Source organism: Pleurodeles waltl, chromosome 9 (assembly GCF_031143425.1).
Source record: "Pleurodeles waltl isolate 20211129_DDA chromosome 9, aPleWal1.hap1.20221129, whole genome shotgun sequence".
Lineage (NCBI taxonomy): Eukaryota > Metazoa > Chordata > Amphibia > Caudata > Salamandridae > Pleurodeles > Pleurodeles waltl.
In genome coordinates, this window is record NC_090448.1 from 1058490263 (window position 1) to 1058506142 (window position 15880).

The following is a 15880-nucleotide window of genomic DNA, read 5'->3' on the forward strand; positions in this document are numbered from 1 at the left end:
AGGAATGCAGAAATAAAGAAAGGCGATAGCCTCCGGCAAGTAGCAAGCTTGCCGCTTACCACCTTCTTAGTACTTGGAATTCGAAAGGAGGAGCAGCTCGGAACTCCTTCTGCCGGTAAAAGGTCAGTTTCCAGGAGGGGGCCATGCTGAATCTCATTCCTCTTTTCGGGCCGCCGATGAATTCCCCCCTGGGGAACGCCGTCCGCTCCTACTTCGTTGAGGCTCCGACCTGCCTCATTAGCACAAATAACGCACACCCTTTCCAGGGTGCGCCGACTTTTACGCGATCTCTACCGCGCTGGGCTTCATGGGAGGTGTAGTCCTTAATGACTACAATCTCCCGATCGGCCCTGTAGGCGCCGGCTAGCACCTGACAGTTTGAACTGATTTCGTTTGGTCTTTGCATTCTTCCGGCGGGGGGGGGGGGGGTTGTGTGTTGTTCCGGATATTTTTGTGAATGCACTGGTGTGTGTGTTGTACTATGCGTGGGTGGGGGTGAGGGTGGGGGTGTTGCGTGTGTGTCCCCCTAACTTTTGCCTCCTCCCTCCCCTATGTCGTAGGTGCAGTACTCACCGTTGTCTTCGCCGGCGCCGGCGTTGGTCTTCGTAGATGAGTAGGAATACAAGGGCCGGTAGGATTTGGAGTTCCGGCTCCATGGAGTCCTCCTTCCTCGTGGGATGTGTTCAGGTGAGCGTTTTCCCATTGCAGAAACAGTTTCCGCCGTGTTTTTATCCACGGTGAAACCGCCCTGGAAAAGGTGGCGGATTGGCGGGTTGTGATACTGTGGGCGGTACATTGTCACCCACCTGTCTGTTGGCGGTGACCGCCACGCTGTTTGTCTGTACCGCCGTGGCGGGCGGTGTGTTAAAGTGGCTGTCTTTGTTGGCGGTTTCCGCCAGGGTCATAATTCCCTTTTTTTGTCCGCTGGCCTGTTTGCGGTATTACCGCACCTTTAACACCGTCCGCCAGGGTTGTAATGACCCCCATTGTCTCATGTCAGCACACTAAGAAATATATCTTTGATAGATTATGCAAGCCCTCCTTGGCTCCCTTAAAAGATGTGCTTCGAGGGGGCAACATGAACTGAGAACGAAGATAGCCACTCTCTTCAGGGCTCTGTAGTGTGGCTCACCCCAAGGTAGCTACTCCTGTTCACAGTTGGAGTGGCGGAACCTGCCTCTAACTGTGGTGACCATCAGCTTCACTTTGGCATGGCCCAAGATGGACCTGTCAGCAACTGTTGTTGTAACTGCACTAATATTCACTATCATTTGAAGCACTTACGTTGGCAGGTGCACAAGTGTAAATCTCCTGCAGTGGTGCATGGAGGAGCCCCTGGCTGAGTGAGTTGCAGGGGATGCTGGCAGTGCACACCACAGGAACAAGTTACTTACAATTGGTAACTAATTATCTGGTAGAGATATGTTCTAGTTGCAGATTCCTTACCACAGATTTTCTCCCAGGCGTCCTACTGTATCAGGAGATTTTCCTTTCGGCAATACCCTTGCGCACCATCTGGTGGTGTTGGTTGACTCCGCGTGCATCATTGGTGTTGTGTTCGCCGTGATGACGTCGTGGGACCTACACACAGACACCACTCTGGTGCACTGAAGTCAATTTCTTTTCACGACTTTCCACGCCAGAAGCGTAGAGCCATGAAGAATACTGATATTGGTGCGCCAGAACTAGGGCCCTGAAAAGGGAGTCCCTGTCCCTAGACATCAGTTCGCAGGGTGAATGTGTTGGATGGTAAGGAACCTGCAACTAGAATATGGGGGTTATTACGACCCCGGGGGTCGGCGTTAATGTGGCGGTAGTACCGCCAACAGGCTGGCGGTACTTACCGCCACATTATGAAGCCAGCCCGCCAATGTACCATTCCGACTGCCATGGCGGTAACAGCCGCCGAGCTGGAGATATCTGTCTCCGGTCCGGCGGCCGCCATTGTGCCGCCTGCAGGATTATGACCCCGCCTACCGCCATGGTTTTCGTGGTGTTCGTAACACAATGAAAACCATGGAGGTAGGCCATATCAGTGACAGGAAATTCCTCCCTTGTCACTGATAGGGGTCTCCCCCCCCACCTCTTCAGTAATCGCCCACCATCCCAACTCTCCATACCCCCTTTGCTCCCCCTACATCCATGCCCCCCTTCACACACACACACGAACGCATACATACACTCATTCACACATCCATACATACATGCATGCATACATCCAATCACGGACACATCCGCACACACTTCCAAACATACACGCATTCACATTTCACAACATACATGCACTCAAACTTCCGTACATGCACACATGCATTCAACACACACCTGTATTCACGCACACACATACATTCGCGCACAACCCCCCCCCCCCACACACACACAACACCCCCCCCCCCCGTCGGAGATCCGACTTACCTGGATCCAGGGGGTCCTCCGGCAGGAGACGGGACATCTACTGGCGTGGAGCTGCTGGTGGTAGCAGCACCACCTTACCGCCATCCAACAGTATGGCCACAGCCGGATTTCCGCCATTCTTGTGGCAGAAATACAGCTGTGGTCATATTATGGCAGACGGCTGGCAGCCGCGGCAACGATCTTTTGGCGGCCGCAGCAGTAGGTGTTTTTTACCGCCTATGTTGTAATGGGGGCCTATGTCTCTATTAGATAAGTTGTTACCAAAGGTAAGTAACTTGTTCATCTGATAGGAATTTCTATCGCAGATTCCAAGTAATACCTTCCTCAGTGGGGGGGCTGTGAACCAAGATAAGACAAAAAAAGTCCTGCAGGACCAAACAGCCAAAGTAGCCATCTCTGTGGATCTGATTGTCCAGGAAGTAGTGCTCTGTGAACTTTTACAGAGACGCCCACGTTGCTGCCTGGCAAATGTCCAGAACCGGAACTCAGCACGCCAATGCAGTGGTTGCAGAAGTTGCTGGGGTGGAATGAGCACTTAAACCCTCAGGGGGTTGCTTATTTGCCAAAGAATAGCACATCTTGAAGCAGAGGACAAACCATCTGTACCACCTGTACTTTCTTCGCCCACACAAAACCAACAAAGAGCCGATCGTCGATCCGGGAAGTCTTTGGAATGATTAAGACAGAACGCAAACGCTCTTTTAGGATCCACACAGTGAGGTCTCTCCTCTTCATGAGAAGGATGTGGGTGAGTGTAAAAAGTAGGCAAAGTGATGGATTGACCTACATGAAAGGGCGTGACCACTTTAGGAAGGAAAGAGGACCTGGTATGAAGCAGGTCCTCTGGTCCTCTGGTATCAGGATGGACAGATAAAAATGGTGGCTTTGCAGAAAGAGCTTGGAGCTCACTCACTCTGGGAGCAGAGGTGATGGCAATAAGAAAGGCTATCTTTGAAGTGAGAAGCCACAAGGGACAATTATGTAGTGGCTTAAAAGGAACACACATAAATATGTAAGTAGTAGGTTCAAATCCCATTGCGGCATTATGAATGGGTAGGTGGGAACATGTGATTGAGTCCCTTAAGAAACCTCCCAACTATGGAAGATTTGAACAGGGATGGTTGATCTAGCAGTCTGAGAAAAGCAGCGATAGCACACAGGTAGCCTTTAAGAGTACCCTAAGCAACAGAGAGGATGAAGAGTAGAACTTCAGACAGAGGTGCACAAAGGGTATCCACAGATTTGTTGGTACACCATGCCACAGATTTGTTCCAATGACAGGCGTATACTATTTTGGTGGAGGGATGCCTGGCTGCCAAGATAACATTACAGACTTCGGGCGGAAGCTTGAAAGCTGTCAACTGCCACCACTCAATCTCCACACATGGAGGCGGAGACTGGACAGGTTTGGGCAGAGAACCGTCCCCTGCTGCTGCAACAAAAGATTCTCCCAAAGGGGGAGTCTGATCAGAGGATCGAATGCAATGCTCAGAAGCTTGGGCTACCATACTCTTCGTGCCCAGTCCAAAGCCACAAGAATGATTTGGCCCTGGTCGTTCTTGATATTCTCCAGAACTCTGGGCAGAAGTGGTATTGGCGGAAAGGCATATAGGAGGCCTGAGCTCCACTCAAGACAAAAAGCGTTGCTAAGCGAGAACTGCCCTGGCGAGACTGCTAGTTTAGGGCTGACCGCACTTTTGTAGGCAAGTAGGCCAATCCTACAAAAAGTCAAAAATGTCGGGCCAACCCTCCCGGCTCAGTAGCAGTAACTCACACAAAAACCCAAACAATAAAAGGTGATTTCTGGTAGCCTTCATGCATGGACTCTAGAATGTGACATCTCAGGAGAGTCGTGGTTGAATGGTGAGTACCCTTTTTCGCATTAACAATAAGTCTCGGTCACACAGAGGCAATGAAGGAGATGCAGGAAATTTTCAATAGATTTATGGAAATGACTGCAATCTGCCATAAAATGCATGACCTGCAATGATAAGGATAAAATACAATGCAAGAAACAGAATGGTAAAGATGAGGGTTGTGAATACAAAGACCCCCACCGTCTTACAATAAACATGAGATGTAAAAAATCCTAAAACCCTAGCATGGAGAACCTAATTTCTAACCTAAGAGCTAGGTGTGATCTGCCAATGCTGTGTCCATGCGAAGCGCCCCCCAAATCTTTGTTATCTTGCAATAAGGCCTCTAGGCCAGACTCTGTGGGGACACGAAGGCTGGGTCTGTATCAAAGCAATGTGTAGCATAGATAGCATTGATGGCATCTGGTCTGAATCCCTCTGATAACCTTGTCTGCATGAGATGTATTCATACAGATCCTGTAGGAATCCTGACACAGGTATGTTTCCAAACAATAGATAAGGAGGCATGTTTGGGGCAGCAATTATGTAAACAATTACCTCCAAAAGCACATTGGGGGTGATTCTAACTTTGGCGGGCGGTGGAGGCCGCCCGCCAAAGTTCCCCCAACAGAATACCGCTACGCGGTCAGAAGACCGCCGCGGTTATTGTGTGTTTCCCGCTGGGCTGGCGGGCGACCGCCAGAAGGCCGCCCGCCAGCCCAGCGGGAAACCCCTTCCCACGAGGAAGCTGGCTCCGAATGGAGCCGGCAGAGTGGGAAGGGTGCGACGGGTGCAGTAGCACCCGTCGCGATTTTCAGTGTCTGCATGGCAGACACTGAAAATCTTTTAGGGGCCCTCTTACGGGGGCCCCTGCAGTGCCCATGCCATTGGCATGGGCACTGCAGGGGCCCCCAGGGGCCCCACGACACCCCTCACCGCCATCCTGTTCCTGGCGGTCAAAACCGCCAGGAACAGGATGGCGGTGAGGGGGTCGGAATCCCCATGGCGGCGCAGCAAGCTGCGCCGCCATGGAGGATTCCTCAGGGCAGCGGAAAACCGGCAGGAGACCGCCGGTTTTCCGTTTCTGACCGCGGCCATACCGCCGCAGTCAGAATGCCCTTGGGAGCACCGCCAGCCTGTTGGCAGTGCTCCCGCAGTCATTCACCCTGGCGGTCAATGACCGCCAGGGTCAGAATGACCCCCATTATGTTCCTGTCACACTAAATTGGGAAAAAGACCTGATGTGAATACTTACGTATATCACTTTTCTTTGACGCCGTTAGTGATGCCTTCACAGAGTGGCACTGATAATGTAAAATTACAACATTTTTCTAACTACAAACATAGCAGCCATTTTGAAATAAATAAATAAATAGGCTAAGATAGAGAAAGCTAAGTAGGTTAAAAGTCAGTAGGTGACAGGGGCACAGGCCTGCAAGCCAGAAGGCTAAGCTGAATTCCTGATTTCCATTAAAACTAAATAGGATCTACAAAACTTTGCCTTAGAGAGAGGGAAGGAATGCTTTCAATGCAAGCCCTATCACCCTGAGCTCCAGAAGACTGATGTGGAACCCGGACTCACTGGAGATCAGACACCTCTGATTTCCGCCTCCCGCCTGTGACCGCCCCATCTCAGGAGTGACGCATCTGTAACTACTGTAAGATCTGGTTTGGGATTGGAGAGGGACCTGCCTCTGACCCAATCACAATTGGAAATCCACCACTGCAGATCTTTCGCAGTTCCCTTCGAGATCTGGATCATGTCAGAGAGATTCCCCTGATGCTGCGCCCACTGGAACTTCAGGTCCCATTGCAGAGCCAGCATATGCCATCGGACATGTATCACCAGCAGGATGCAGGAAGCTATGAGGCCCAGCACCCTCACAGTAATTCTCACTGAAACCCAGGATAGAGGCTGAAATATCGGTATCACAGATTGAATATCCAGAACTCACTTTTCGGGAGGATAGGCCTGAAATTACACTGTGTCTAGAACAGCTTCGATAAACAGAAGCATCTGAGCAGGAGTCAGATGTGACTTCAGCATGCTTATAGTGAATCTCAGCAAATGTAGGCGGTTCGCCGTAGTCTGGAGGTGGGAGACGACAGCCTGGGGCGAGCCAGCCTTCAACAGCCAGTCACCGAGGTAGGGGGAGACTGAAGCCCCTAGTTGGTGCAGATGATCTGCGACCACCATCATCACTTTCACGAATATGCAGGTAAGGCCAAAAGGGAGCACAGTAAACTGAAAGTGCTTGCGACCTACCACGAACCACAGGTAATGTCTGTGGGCAGGCAGTATGGGAATGTGAATGTATGTGTCCAGCAGTCCAATGCTAACATCCAGTCGCCAGGGTCTAGGGCATGACCTGAGCCAGAGTGAGCAATCTGAACTTCTCCTTTCTGAGGAAGAGATTGAGGGACCGGAGGTCTAGGATAGGGCAGAGACCCTTGTCCTTTTTGAGCACCAGAAAGTAATTGGAATCCCAACCACGACCTACCTCTGGCACAGGGACCCTCTCTATGGCTACCTTGGCCAAGAGAGCAGTAACTTCCTCGCTAAGAAGTGCTAGGTGATCCTCTGTCATCCGATCAGAGGATGGTGGCATGGCCAGAGGGGTAGTCTTGAAGGGGAGGGAGTAGCTTCTTTGGACTATTTGCAAAACCCACTTGTCTGTCGTAATGGATTCCCAGTGGGGCAGGTGATGGCAGATCCTGGCTCCAACTGGTCCAGGACTAGGAAGGTTTGGAGGCTGCAGCCGGAGTGGTGGTGGACTGGGCAAACCGCTGGCTCCCCAATCCACAAGCATGTGGGATCCCATGTCCGTGGCCACGCAGAGACTGTGCAACATGCATGGCACAAACAGAACACACTCTATCGCAGTGCTTAATTTGTGCTGGTTGTTTCCGGTGCTGAGCACTGGCACTTGATGTTGAGGGCCGGCGCTTATTCTTCTGCCTCAAGCAATTAATGTGAGCAAAAGACACATATGGGAAAGACAGAGGAAAAGAAAAACAAAAAAGAGTCACAAAGGGAGAAAGCAGAAAGCTGCTAGAGAGAGCCGAAGGGGCAGGGAGTGGCTTTAAATGGATTGAAAAGGCCCTAGGTAGTTTCAGGATTACGCTGTCTCAGTATTCCATGTTCCCACATTTAATTACAGCAGCTGCGGGTTTAAGAGGAGGGCTTTGTGCACCGGCACATTTTTATTTACACATTAAGCACTGCTCTGTCGCCCTCTCACTATCAGTCACATATGCCCATGGTGGTTAATGTACATCGTATCTACAGATTTTCATTTGTACTGATGTTGACTATGCAGTACTTTTCAGTTTTTAAGCAAATGTAATTTTTAAATAAGGTACGCTGCTATTCACCTGGGGTTTACCAGTACTAAATGAGAAAGAATTACATTTAAATAATAGTATGTGCTCATTCCACACTGCCCTCACAAGCTGTCTTCGCAAATTTCCACATGGGGGCCCGAGCAATAGCTCAATGCTTATAATATATGTGTATGCAACTTAGATGTGCGTAATGAACTTGGTAGGTCAGAAATTATCTTTTATGTTCATAAAAATGGTTAAAAAGCGTGTCACTGGGTTAGGTAATAATAACACCCTTTATCTGCAACACAATGGAATATTAATGTTGAACGCACTCAACAGAAACAAGTTATTGTTTACTCAATTATTGCAAAGGAAATAAATGTGTCCTCGAAAGTATAGGATTGCAGGGTTTACTGGTATTTAGTTTCCTCTGGAGTGAAGAAGCCAAGTACAGCGTTATCTATTTAAAGTAATCTGGTGAGATTCTTTTGAAATTCCGCAGGGAATTACTAAGGACTGGAAACATGTTCAATAAGATAAACTGAATGGTGTACGTTTGTATTTTTATTAACCAGACATTGTACTGGGGAGAGGAGGTGGAGTAACGACCAGATGTGCCGAATTTGGGGCTGGGGAAGCAGGCTCGACATCGGCTCAACGTCCTGTGACGTTCTGTGATTCTGGACAATCACTCAACGTCCCCCTGCCTACAAAAAAACAACATGTCCTTGTGTAAGTAAAGCATTCCAATACCTTTGGGTCAGGTTTGCGCTACAGAAAAACAAAACTGCAAACAAATTGCTTCTTAGCAAAAGTAAGAGAATTCAGTCAGCGACACACACCAACTCCAGGTTAGAAGCCAAACTGATGTTATATTATGTTGTTTTAGGTTTCTTCGCCTAAAACGTCCTCCACTGCAGTGCAAGCTAATGAAGCGTTTGTGTACACTGTTGTCAGAGACTTCCTTAGTTTTTATTCTTTTTGTTGTCTGCTATCGTCACAGCCCTTCAACTCTTTCTGAGGATTTGTGCTAGAAATGGCCGCCCACGGTGACAAATGTTTTGTAACCTGTTGACATGAGAGTACCGTTCATGGTAAGGGTGCTTTATAGCAGAACGCATTGCAGGTGGACTGGTTGCCCAGTGAGATGGCACGCACCTTGACACTGTTCCTTTACACAGCAAGCTCAGTTTCATGAGTGACTGAGCATCATGACTATGGCTGTACAGCTTTCTAGTTTTGTGCTTCGGTGCACCAAGTTGCAGAAGCTGTGCACATTTTTCATGCAGCTCTCACTAGTTGCAGGGGCAGTGCAAATTTTTCATGCAGCTCTCACTAGTTGCTGGGTCAGTGCACATTTTTCTGGCAGCTTCCACTATCTGCAGGAGAACTAACCTCTGTCCACCCTTCACTTGTCCTGTCACACAAAATGGACAGGGTAGTCAATGGTTCTGGGCTTCGCTTTATGCAGCGCTCAGCCATTTGAAATGGTGCCTTGTTAAGAGCTTTTGCAAGCAAGGAATACATGTTCAAACAGGGCTTCGTAAACTATGAACCCAGTTTTTTTTTTATCTCGCCTATGAGCCAGCTGGTGGCAAAAGGCCGAAGGTGATCTTACCAAAACTTATAGTGGGCTTAAAATCCACCCACTGCTTACCATTGGTTTGTTTTATTGTCACTACTTACTTATTGTTACTTCCTTTTTATTTGATGACTGATCATCTTTTTTGTCCTTCATCTGTAGTATAACCTGTTTACTGTGATTTGGATTGGCTCTCCTGGATTTTTCAATTGATCACTTTTAGGGAACTACTTTCTTTTTTTTCTTTCAGCTTTTCAATAAAGTGCATGTGCTTTGTAGATCTCTCCTTCGTATGCTGCTTCCTTCTCCCAAACAGCTGTCCCCTTGTGCTTTCTGTTACTCTCTCTTGCGTGCGGCTTTTCCCCTACCCCAACCAGCTTTATTTTTATTTTCTCTACTACCTGTTCTTTCTCTCCAACCATTCCTCAATTGCCCTCATACCCCTTGCGGTTAGTTATGTTGTTCCCATTTTTGGAGGGTCTTGTGGCTATCATTAGCTGTCATGTGCTGTGCTACCCAGGTCCTTTCAAGCACTTATTTTGTCTCTATTTTTTTACATTACACTCACCATTTTCCATGCACTCATACACTGTTCTCACCTCTCTCTAATAATAAACCCCATAGGCAAAACCTAATGCATTTACCTTTGCTCGTTAGAAATGATGCCCTTTTCTCTTATGTGACGGTCCTTAATGCTTGAAATGACCCAGAGGCCATTTAAATGAGAATCAGATTTATGTATATTTAGTAGGAGTAAGTTAGATACGTTTCTCACAATCACAGAATGTTGAGCTGGGCCGGGATTTAAGACCCATTCTATGTTTCTAAAGTAGACAGTTCTAACCTCATCACTTACCGCCTCCTTCTTGTCCCTGTGCAGTTCCCTAAATAGGCCCCTCTTTTACTGCAGGTTACACTTACCTCGTTGTTGGCATAAATTTAGAAGTTTTTTTGCAGTTGGACATCCACATCTGTTTGATACCATGGTTTGATCAGGGGGTGTTTTTGGCCATTAATTAGGCGGGTGTGTGATTTTGTGTTTTAATCTTCAAATCTCTGTAGTTCGCTTGGTCTGGATAGGAGTTTCTGTGATAGTGGGATAGTTCAAAGCAGGAAAATATGGAGAATCCTATACCTCTTGTTGTACAACATCGCTACGTTGTGGCCTGTGATAAACAGAACTTGGAGCTCAGTTGTTATGCATCCCAGCCAAGTGAGAAACTGGAACTGCACGGGGTTATCACACTTCAGGACACAATTCTTTTGCGTGACAATCCCAAGCATTGTGGTAATGCAGGGAAATTACCAAAAATGCGTTATTCTAACGCAAGATGTGTGGCACTTGGCAGGGCTGCAGATCCTCCAGGTGAGCTCCCCCCCATGAGATGGAGGCATCCATCACTATCATAGTCGCAGTTGAAGGGTGAGTGAAGGCCATCGTGCAACTCAGGTTTGCCTTGTTCCCCCACCAATCACTTATTTATTGCTAATATTGAAGAAAGTGCTACGTGCCACAGGCTTTTTTAAAACTTGAGGTGTGCAGAAAAATATGAGGTACTACAAACTGGTTTATAGAAGGCAACTTTAACTTAATTTACATATTGCAAAACAACAGGCATTCTGCCTCAATGCGAATAATGGTCTTCTGTGTAACTTTGCATTGGAAAGCTGACATTTCATGCCTTTACGCCTTTTCCAATAGGATAATGCCCTCAATACCGCTTGACAGCATTTTCCCAAGGAGTTCCAAAAATAACATATCACTCTTCAGAACTTTTAAACTATCACTTGGACAATTAAGAAATAGAGAAACTATAAAACTCTGTACAAAGAAACAATTATCAACGAATTACCCATTTTACAACATATATTTAGTCACGTGTGTTTTACACATACAAACATGCACGGCAGGTAGCATATATTTATTAATAGAAAATAGAACTGAAATTCAAGAAAATATTTTCGTTAATGTACTAACTGTGTCCAGCGAAAACAAGTCATCTTTACTTCCACCAAAGACCATCACTTCACTTTCTTTTCCTAGGCAGGCTGTGTGCCACAATCTGCAAACATGTAATCAGAATTGGTTAAGTACAATGTTTTAAATATTACCGTAAAGAACATTTGTATCACAAATTCCACATCCTTCTAGAGAAGGCTGTTGAAATAGTCTGTAAACCTGGCTTATAGTGAATTGAAAGATGGTTGCTTTTCATATTGGTCTGCCCCTCCTCCTGAAACATGCCACTCATCCTGACTTCAAGAGGGCTGTTTGTGGGCCCTCAGGTTACACAGACAACAGTCTATCTATCATTTCTCAAAATTCGAGAAAAAAAAATGATTTTCAATGAGGGCCAACTAGCTCATCCAGTCTTCCCACACTCTGAATATGAAAGCAAAATCCCGACTTTATCTCGGGCTTTTCCCATACTTCATCACCAAGAAGAAACCCTGTGTCTACGTCTTTCTTGGTTCCTCATATTGTTTTTACACCACCACTTCACCTGATAATATGATCCATGCGGGTACCACACTTCTTCGTAATAACTATTTATTTCTGAAAGGAGTTGCTCAAGGAAATGTTGACCTATTTCATGAAGACAGTTTACTGTTTCAGAATACGACCATCTGCATCACAGACCTCTCTTAAGTTTTAAAGTTAACGTTTGGCTGCTGCTGCCATACCCTGACTGTTACTAGGAAATGTAGACCCGGGAACAAAAATACAGACTGATTTCCTAATTTTGCATACAACTTTTCTATAAGATTTGATTCTCTTTTTTCATTTAAGTTAATTGTTTTGCTATGTATTGTTCGCAAATTACAGTAGCTTTGCGAACAGTAGATAGGTCCCCTTCTCCCATGTCTGCTGGTATATCACTATAACTGACATCCCATTTTATATTGTCTTTAAGTTTCTCAACACCAAACAAAAGACTTGACATATGTTTGCATTACAGTTCAACTGGTATACGATACATTTTTATCTACTATATAATGTATCTGGATCCAGCTCCCAAAAGAGTATGCAATGCACCTGGATTAAAACTAAAGGTCACAGTGTGAGATGGGGGATTGGTTCAGGATTAACTTTACAAAGTATTTCACAAACAAACAGTAGTGAATGCATGGAACCAATTTAGAGAAGATCTGTGGTGATGACAACTATAAATTTAGCAAAAAATTAAAGCTTGGGATAGGCAAAGGGGAGTAACAGCGGTAAGAAAGAAAGGCCAAACCTAGATAGAGATTGTGTACATCCCACGTACTAAGAACTGTCATGAGAAAAGGCAGACTGGATGGGTCTGGTGGCCCTTACCTGCAACTCATTTCTCTTGTATGTGTTTTAGGATAAACTGAAACATAATGGAGAATTGTGGATTCTGACAATGAAATCGGCAGAATATTTTGCCAATTGACCCTCTACTGACTGAAACAATATTTAAACGTGACAAGTTTTTTGCAAACAAATGCTCTCTAACGGTAGGACATGCCTTATGGTGATCAGAAACGTATGAAGACATGTTAAGTGAAAGGCTAGTTACTTAATGCTTACATCTTTTTTTAAACAAATTATCAACATTCTGGAAACCTCAATATCATGTTGAGAGTATGACAACTGATGGAGCCCTTATAATTCAATGTATATTTCTGCTACTGCTCCATTCAATATACATTTAATGTCCATTAAGTGAGGTGTTTGTTGCAACCGGTAAAGGGTTGAGCTAATAACAAATCATATTATTTAAATACACTCATCGTGAGTGATAGCTCATGTGCTTGAAAAGTAGTGCCATCAGTGCTGGGGACTCCTGGGCCAAAGTCTCCCATTTTATTTATTAGAAAAAATACACCCTTTACCTCTTTTAAAAACTATTTTAGTTGTTAATTTGTCATGAACCCACAGCTGCGCAGACACTGCTCCTCCTAGTAGAGGGCCACATCCCATCTGTGTGAGCACTGCAGGCAGCTCCCATCTTTTCACTGGCTTTAAATTGACTCCAAAAATGGCCACCCATACATATACTAAGAGATGGTGGGTGTGCATGCATGTGGGCGGCCATCTTTCAATATGGCTGCAGTGTTACTGAAAGAAGAGGTGTGGTGTTGCTGTCTTATACTGCTTTACACTCTCTAGATTGTGTCTGGGATCAATAAACTGTAAAGAATATAGTTTGTGTATTTCTGCCAAGCAATGGTCCAGGCCACTGCTACTAGAGCATCAGGTTTGTTAGGACCATGGCAGGAGAACGAACAATAAAATCCACCAGAGCTGACATTCAAACAGACTTGGATCAAAAAGCCTAGACTGGGAAAAAGATGGGCATAGAAGAGAGGGTGGACGGCTCCCTCCAGTAAGGGATTTTGTACTGAAATAAGAAAACGAACTGAAATTCCAAATATTTGATAGCTGCCAAGTTATGACTATAAATATGTATGACATTTCTAGACTGGCAGTGTGCCTGCTTGTTGCACTTTCATACCTCACGTATGACACTTGAGTACCTCTGCCATAAGCTGATGAACAAAAACCAGCAGAGATCACCAGTCTAAGTACAGATACACATAGTTCTGCATTTATGCTGTATAACAAAACTGTAAGCATAGCCATACATACAGTCAGCCACAGCACTTCAGGGCTTAAAAGTAAGGCTGCCAGGTCTGAGTCTATCTGTGACGCTCCCACTTGTCATGAAAGGGAGGGGGGGGGGGCTCCCAGAAGACTTTGCTGGACTGATGAGGTCATGACCTCATGGTTTGGAAATCTTAAGCCTGGCAAAAATTGATTCAGGATGCTAGAAGCCTGCGCACTGGAGCATTTAAAGTGACTGGCTTCCTCACCTGAACGTGACGAGTGTCTGCCAGGCTGACCTTTGCTCAGTCTGACATACATTCAATATGCTTGAAAAAGGGAGTGTGTGGGCCCACTCTGCCCTAATGATGGTCTGCGCCTGCTTCATTTTGTTTTTTTACTGTTCTACTCTTAGAGCTTTTCTTTTCTGAACGCTATAGTGCATCTTTGTTTGTCTTAATAGGCCTTCATTTGCTAGGACTTGCAACTGGATGAAGTTGTGCTGTGACAAGGATGGCGCTGCCTCAGTGCCCCTGCCCTCTCTGAGGGCACACTCTCAGGTCAGAGTGCCCAAGTATACCTACAAAGACTATGGTAGGGTGGAACACTGCAGAAAGGAAAACTTGACTGCAGACCCCCTCCACCAATCAGTGGTTCTCTATTCTGTGTCCCTGTCTCCCACCTCCAGGTTCGTAGCTGTAGCTTTCTAACCCAAACCAAACAATGTGTCACAATAAAAACACTTTGGAAAGGGCCAAGCAGAGTGGAGGCGATGCGAAGTGCTTGCTCACTCAGCTTTATGTAGCCCTTACATTTGATGGGGCTTACACCAGAGTCAGACATTACGCACAGCTGTTAAGTGCTATTTCATGTATGGCATCTTCGGACAGTCATAACTCATTCATCAGCTGCATGCTCAGCGGCATTGCAAATGTGCCATGACCATACAGCACCAGTAGAATTATCTTAAGCCGAATATTAATAATACCCAATATTAGGTGCTGGTGACACAGCTATGAGTCCCACTAATACTACTCCACTGTTAACTACAGCCCTGTGCATGGTGTCTCAAGTTTAACATTATTAGTATTGGTCAAAAATCTATGAATGGAAAAGACAGTTGACAGGCAAAGTAGAGATGGTTCATGTATCGAACTAACAACTGTGCCCGAGTTTGCCAGCCTTAACCTCCTCTAACAGGCAGCAGCAGCTCTTACCACAACTGCTCTGCCTGCAACTCAATATCTGAAAATGTGCAGCTCACTGACAGAATACATAGCTCTCGCTATCTCTGTCTCTCACTCACTCAAGCATTGAGAACGCCATTAGCGGCAGGCCAAACCAAGGGGACTGGAAGAATGACAAAGTGTCTTTTCGAGCAAACAATTAATACTTTGGTCTCTACTTCTCAACATGATATTGCAAGTTTCTTGTGGGAATCTGTGGAAAGAACAGCAACAAAGTAAACCTGCAACACAAGTAAACATTGTCTGCCCCCACCCCCCTCTACTCAACGTATTTCATCTTTTCTCTTCCTCACCTTGTACCTGAAGATAGATCACTCTTATCTGCAGTAAGTCTGGCCTGGGCTTGGTCATCGAAGAATACTGGATTGCCTTTCCTGCCTTGACCTTGTAGATATTCTAGCTTGCACACTGATGTTTTCTATATTCTGAGAGCTTATGTCCCTTCACTGCTGCTCTAACTTATCACCTCAACCTAAACATTCTAATAAAGCATGTTATTTACATGAGCTTCAATGAAAAAAAATTACATAGGCCTTCACAATTGAAAATTTGCTGATTTCTTGGAGTAGTCACTGAACAGTCCACATTTATTCAAAAACACAATCTAGTATCACAATACAGACCAAATGTGATTCTATTTTGTTATGAAGCATTAACATAGTGGAGTGAATTCATGGCTATGAATGTTTTATTGTCTTTCTGTAAACACGATTTTTAATTTTACTGAACATATTCTGAAAGCATTTTCCAATTCTCAACTTTCAAGACGAATGTTCGGTATAGGAAGTCAAACAGGTTCAATTTCATTTAAAAAGGAATAAATAAGGTGCTGGGGTAAGGCAAGAACTTAGTTTGTTTGAGCACACAAAAATATTTTATT

The 15880-nt window shown here is 45.6% G+C and overlaps 1 protein-coding gene across 2 annotated transcripts in view; it reads right to left on the reverse strand.

The window, feature by feature from the left end:
• The window catches only part of KLHDC1 (kelch domain containing 1), a 1015549-nt gene that overhangs the window by 136848 nt on the left and 862821 nt on the right, over positions 1-15880 (reverse strand). For both annotated transcript variants that reach the window (XM_069208699.1, XM_069208698.1), the window contains one exon: positions 11159-11243. In XM_069208699.1, the coding sequence (XP_069064800.1) occupies positions 11159-11243 (85 nt within the window). The remainder of the gene's footprint in view (positions 1-11158; positions 11244-15880) is intronic.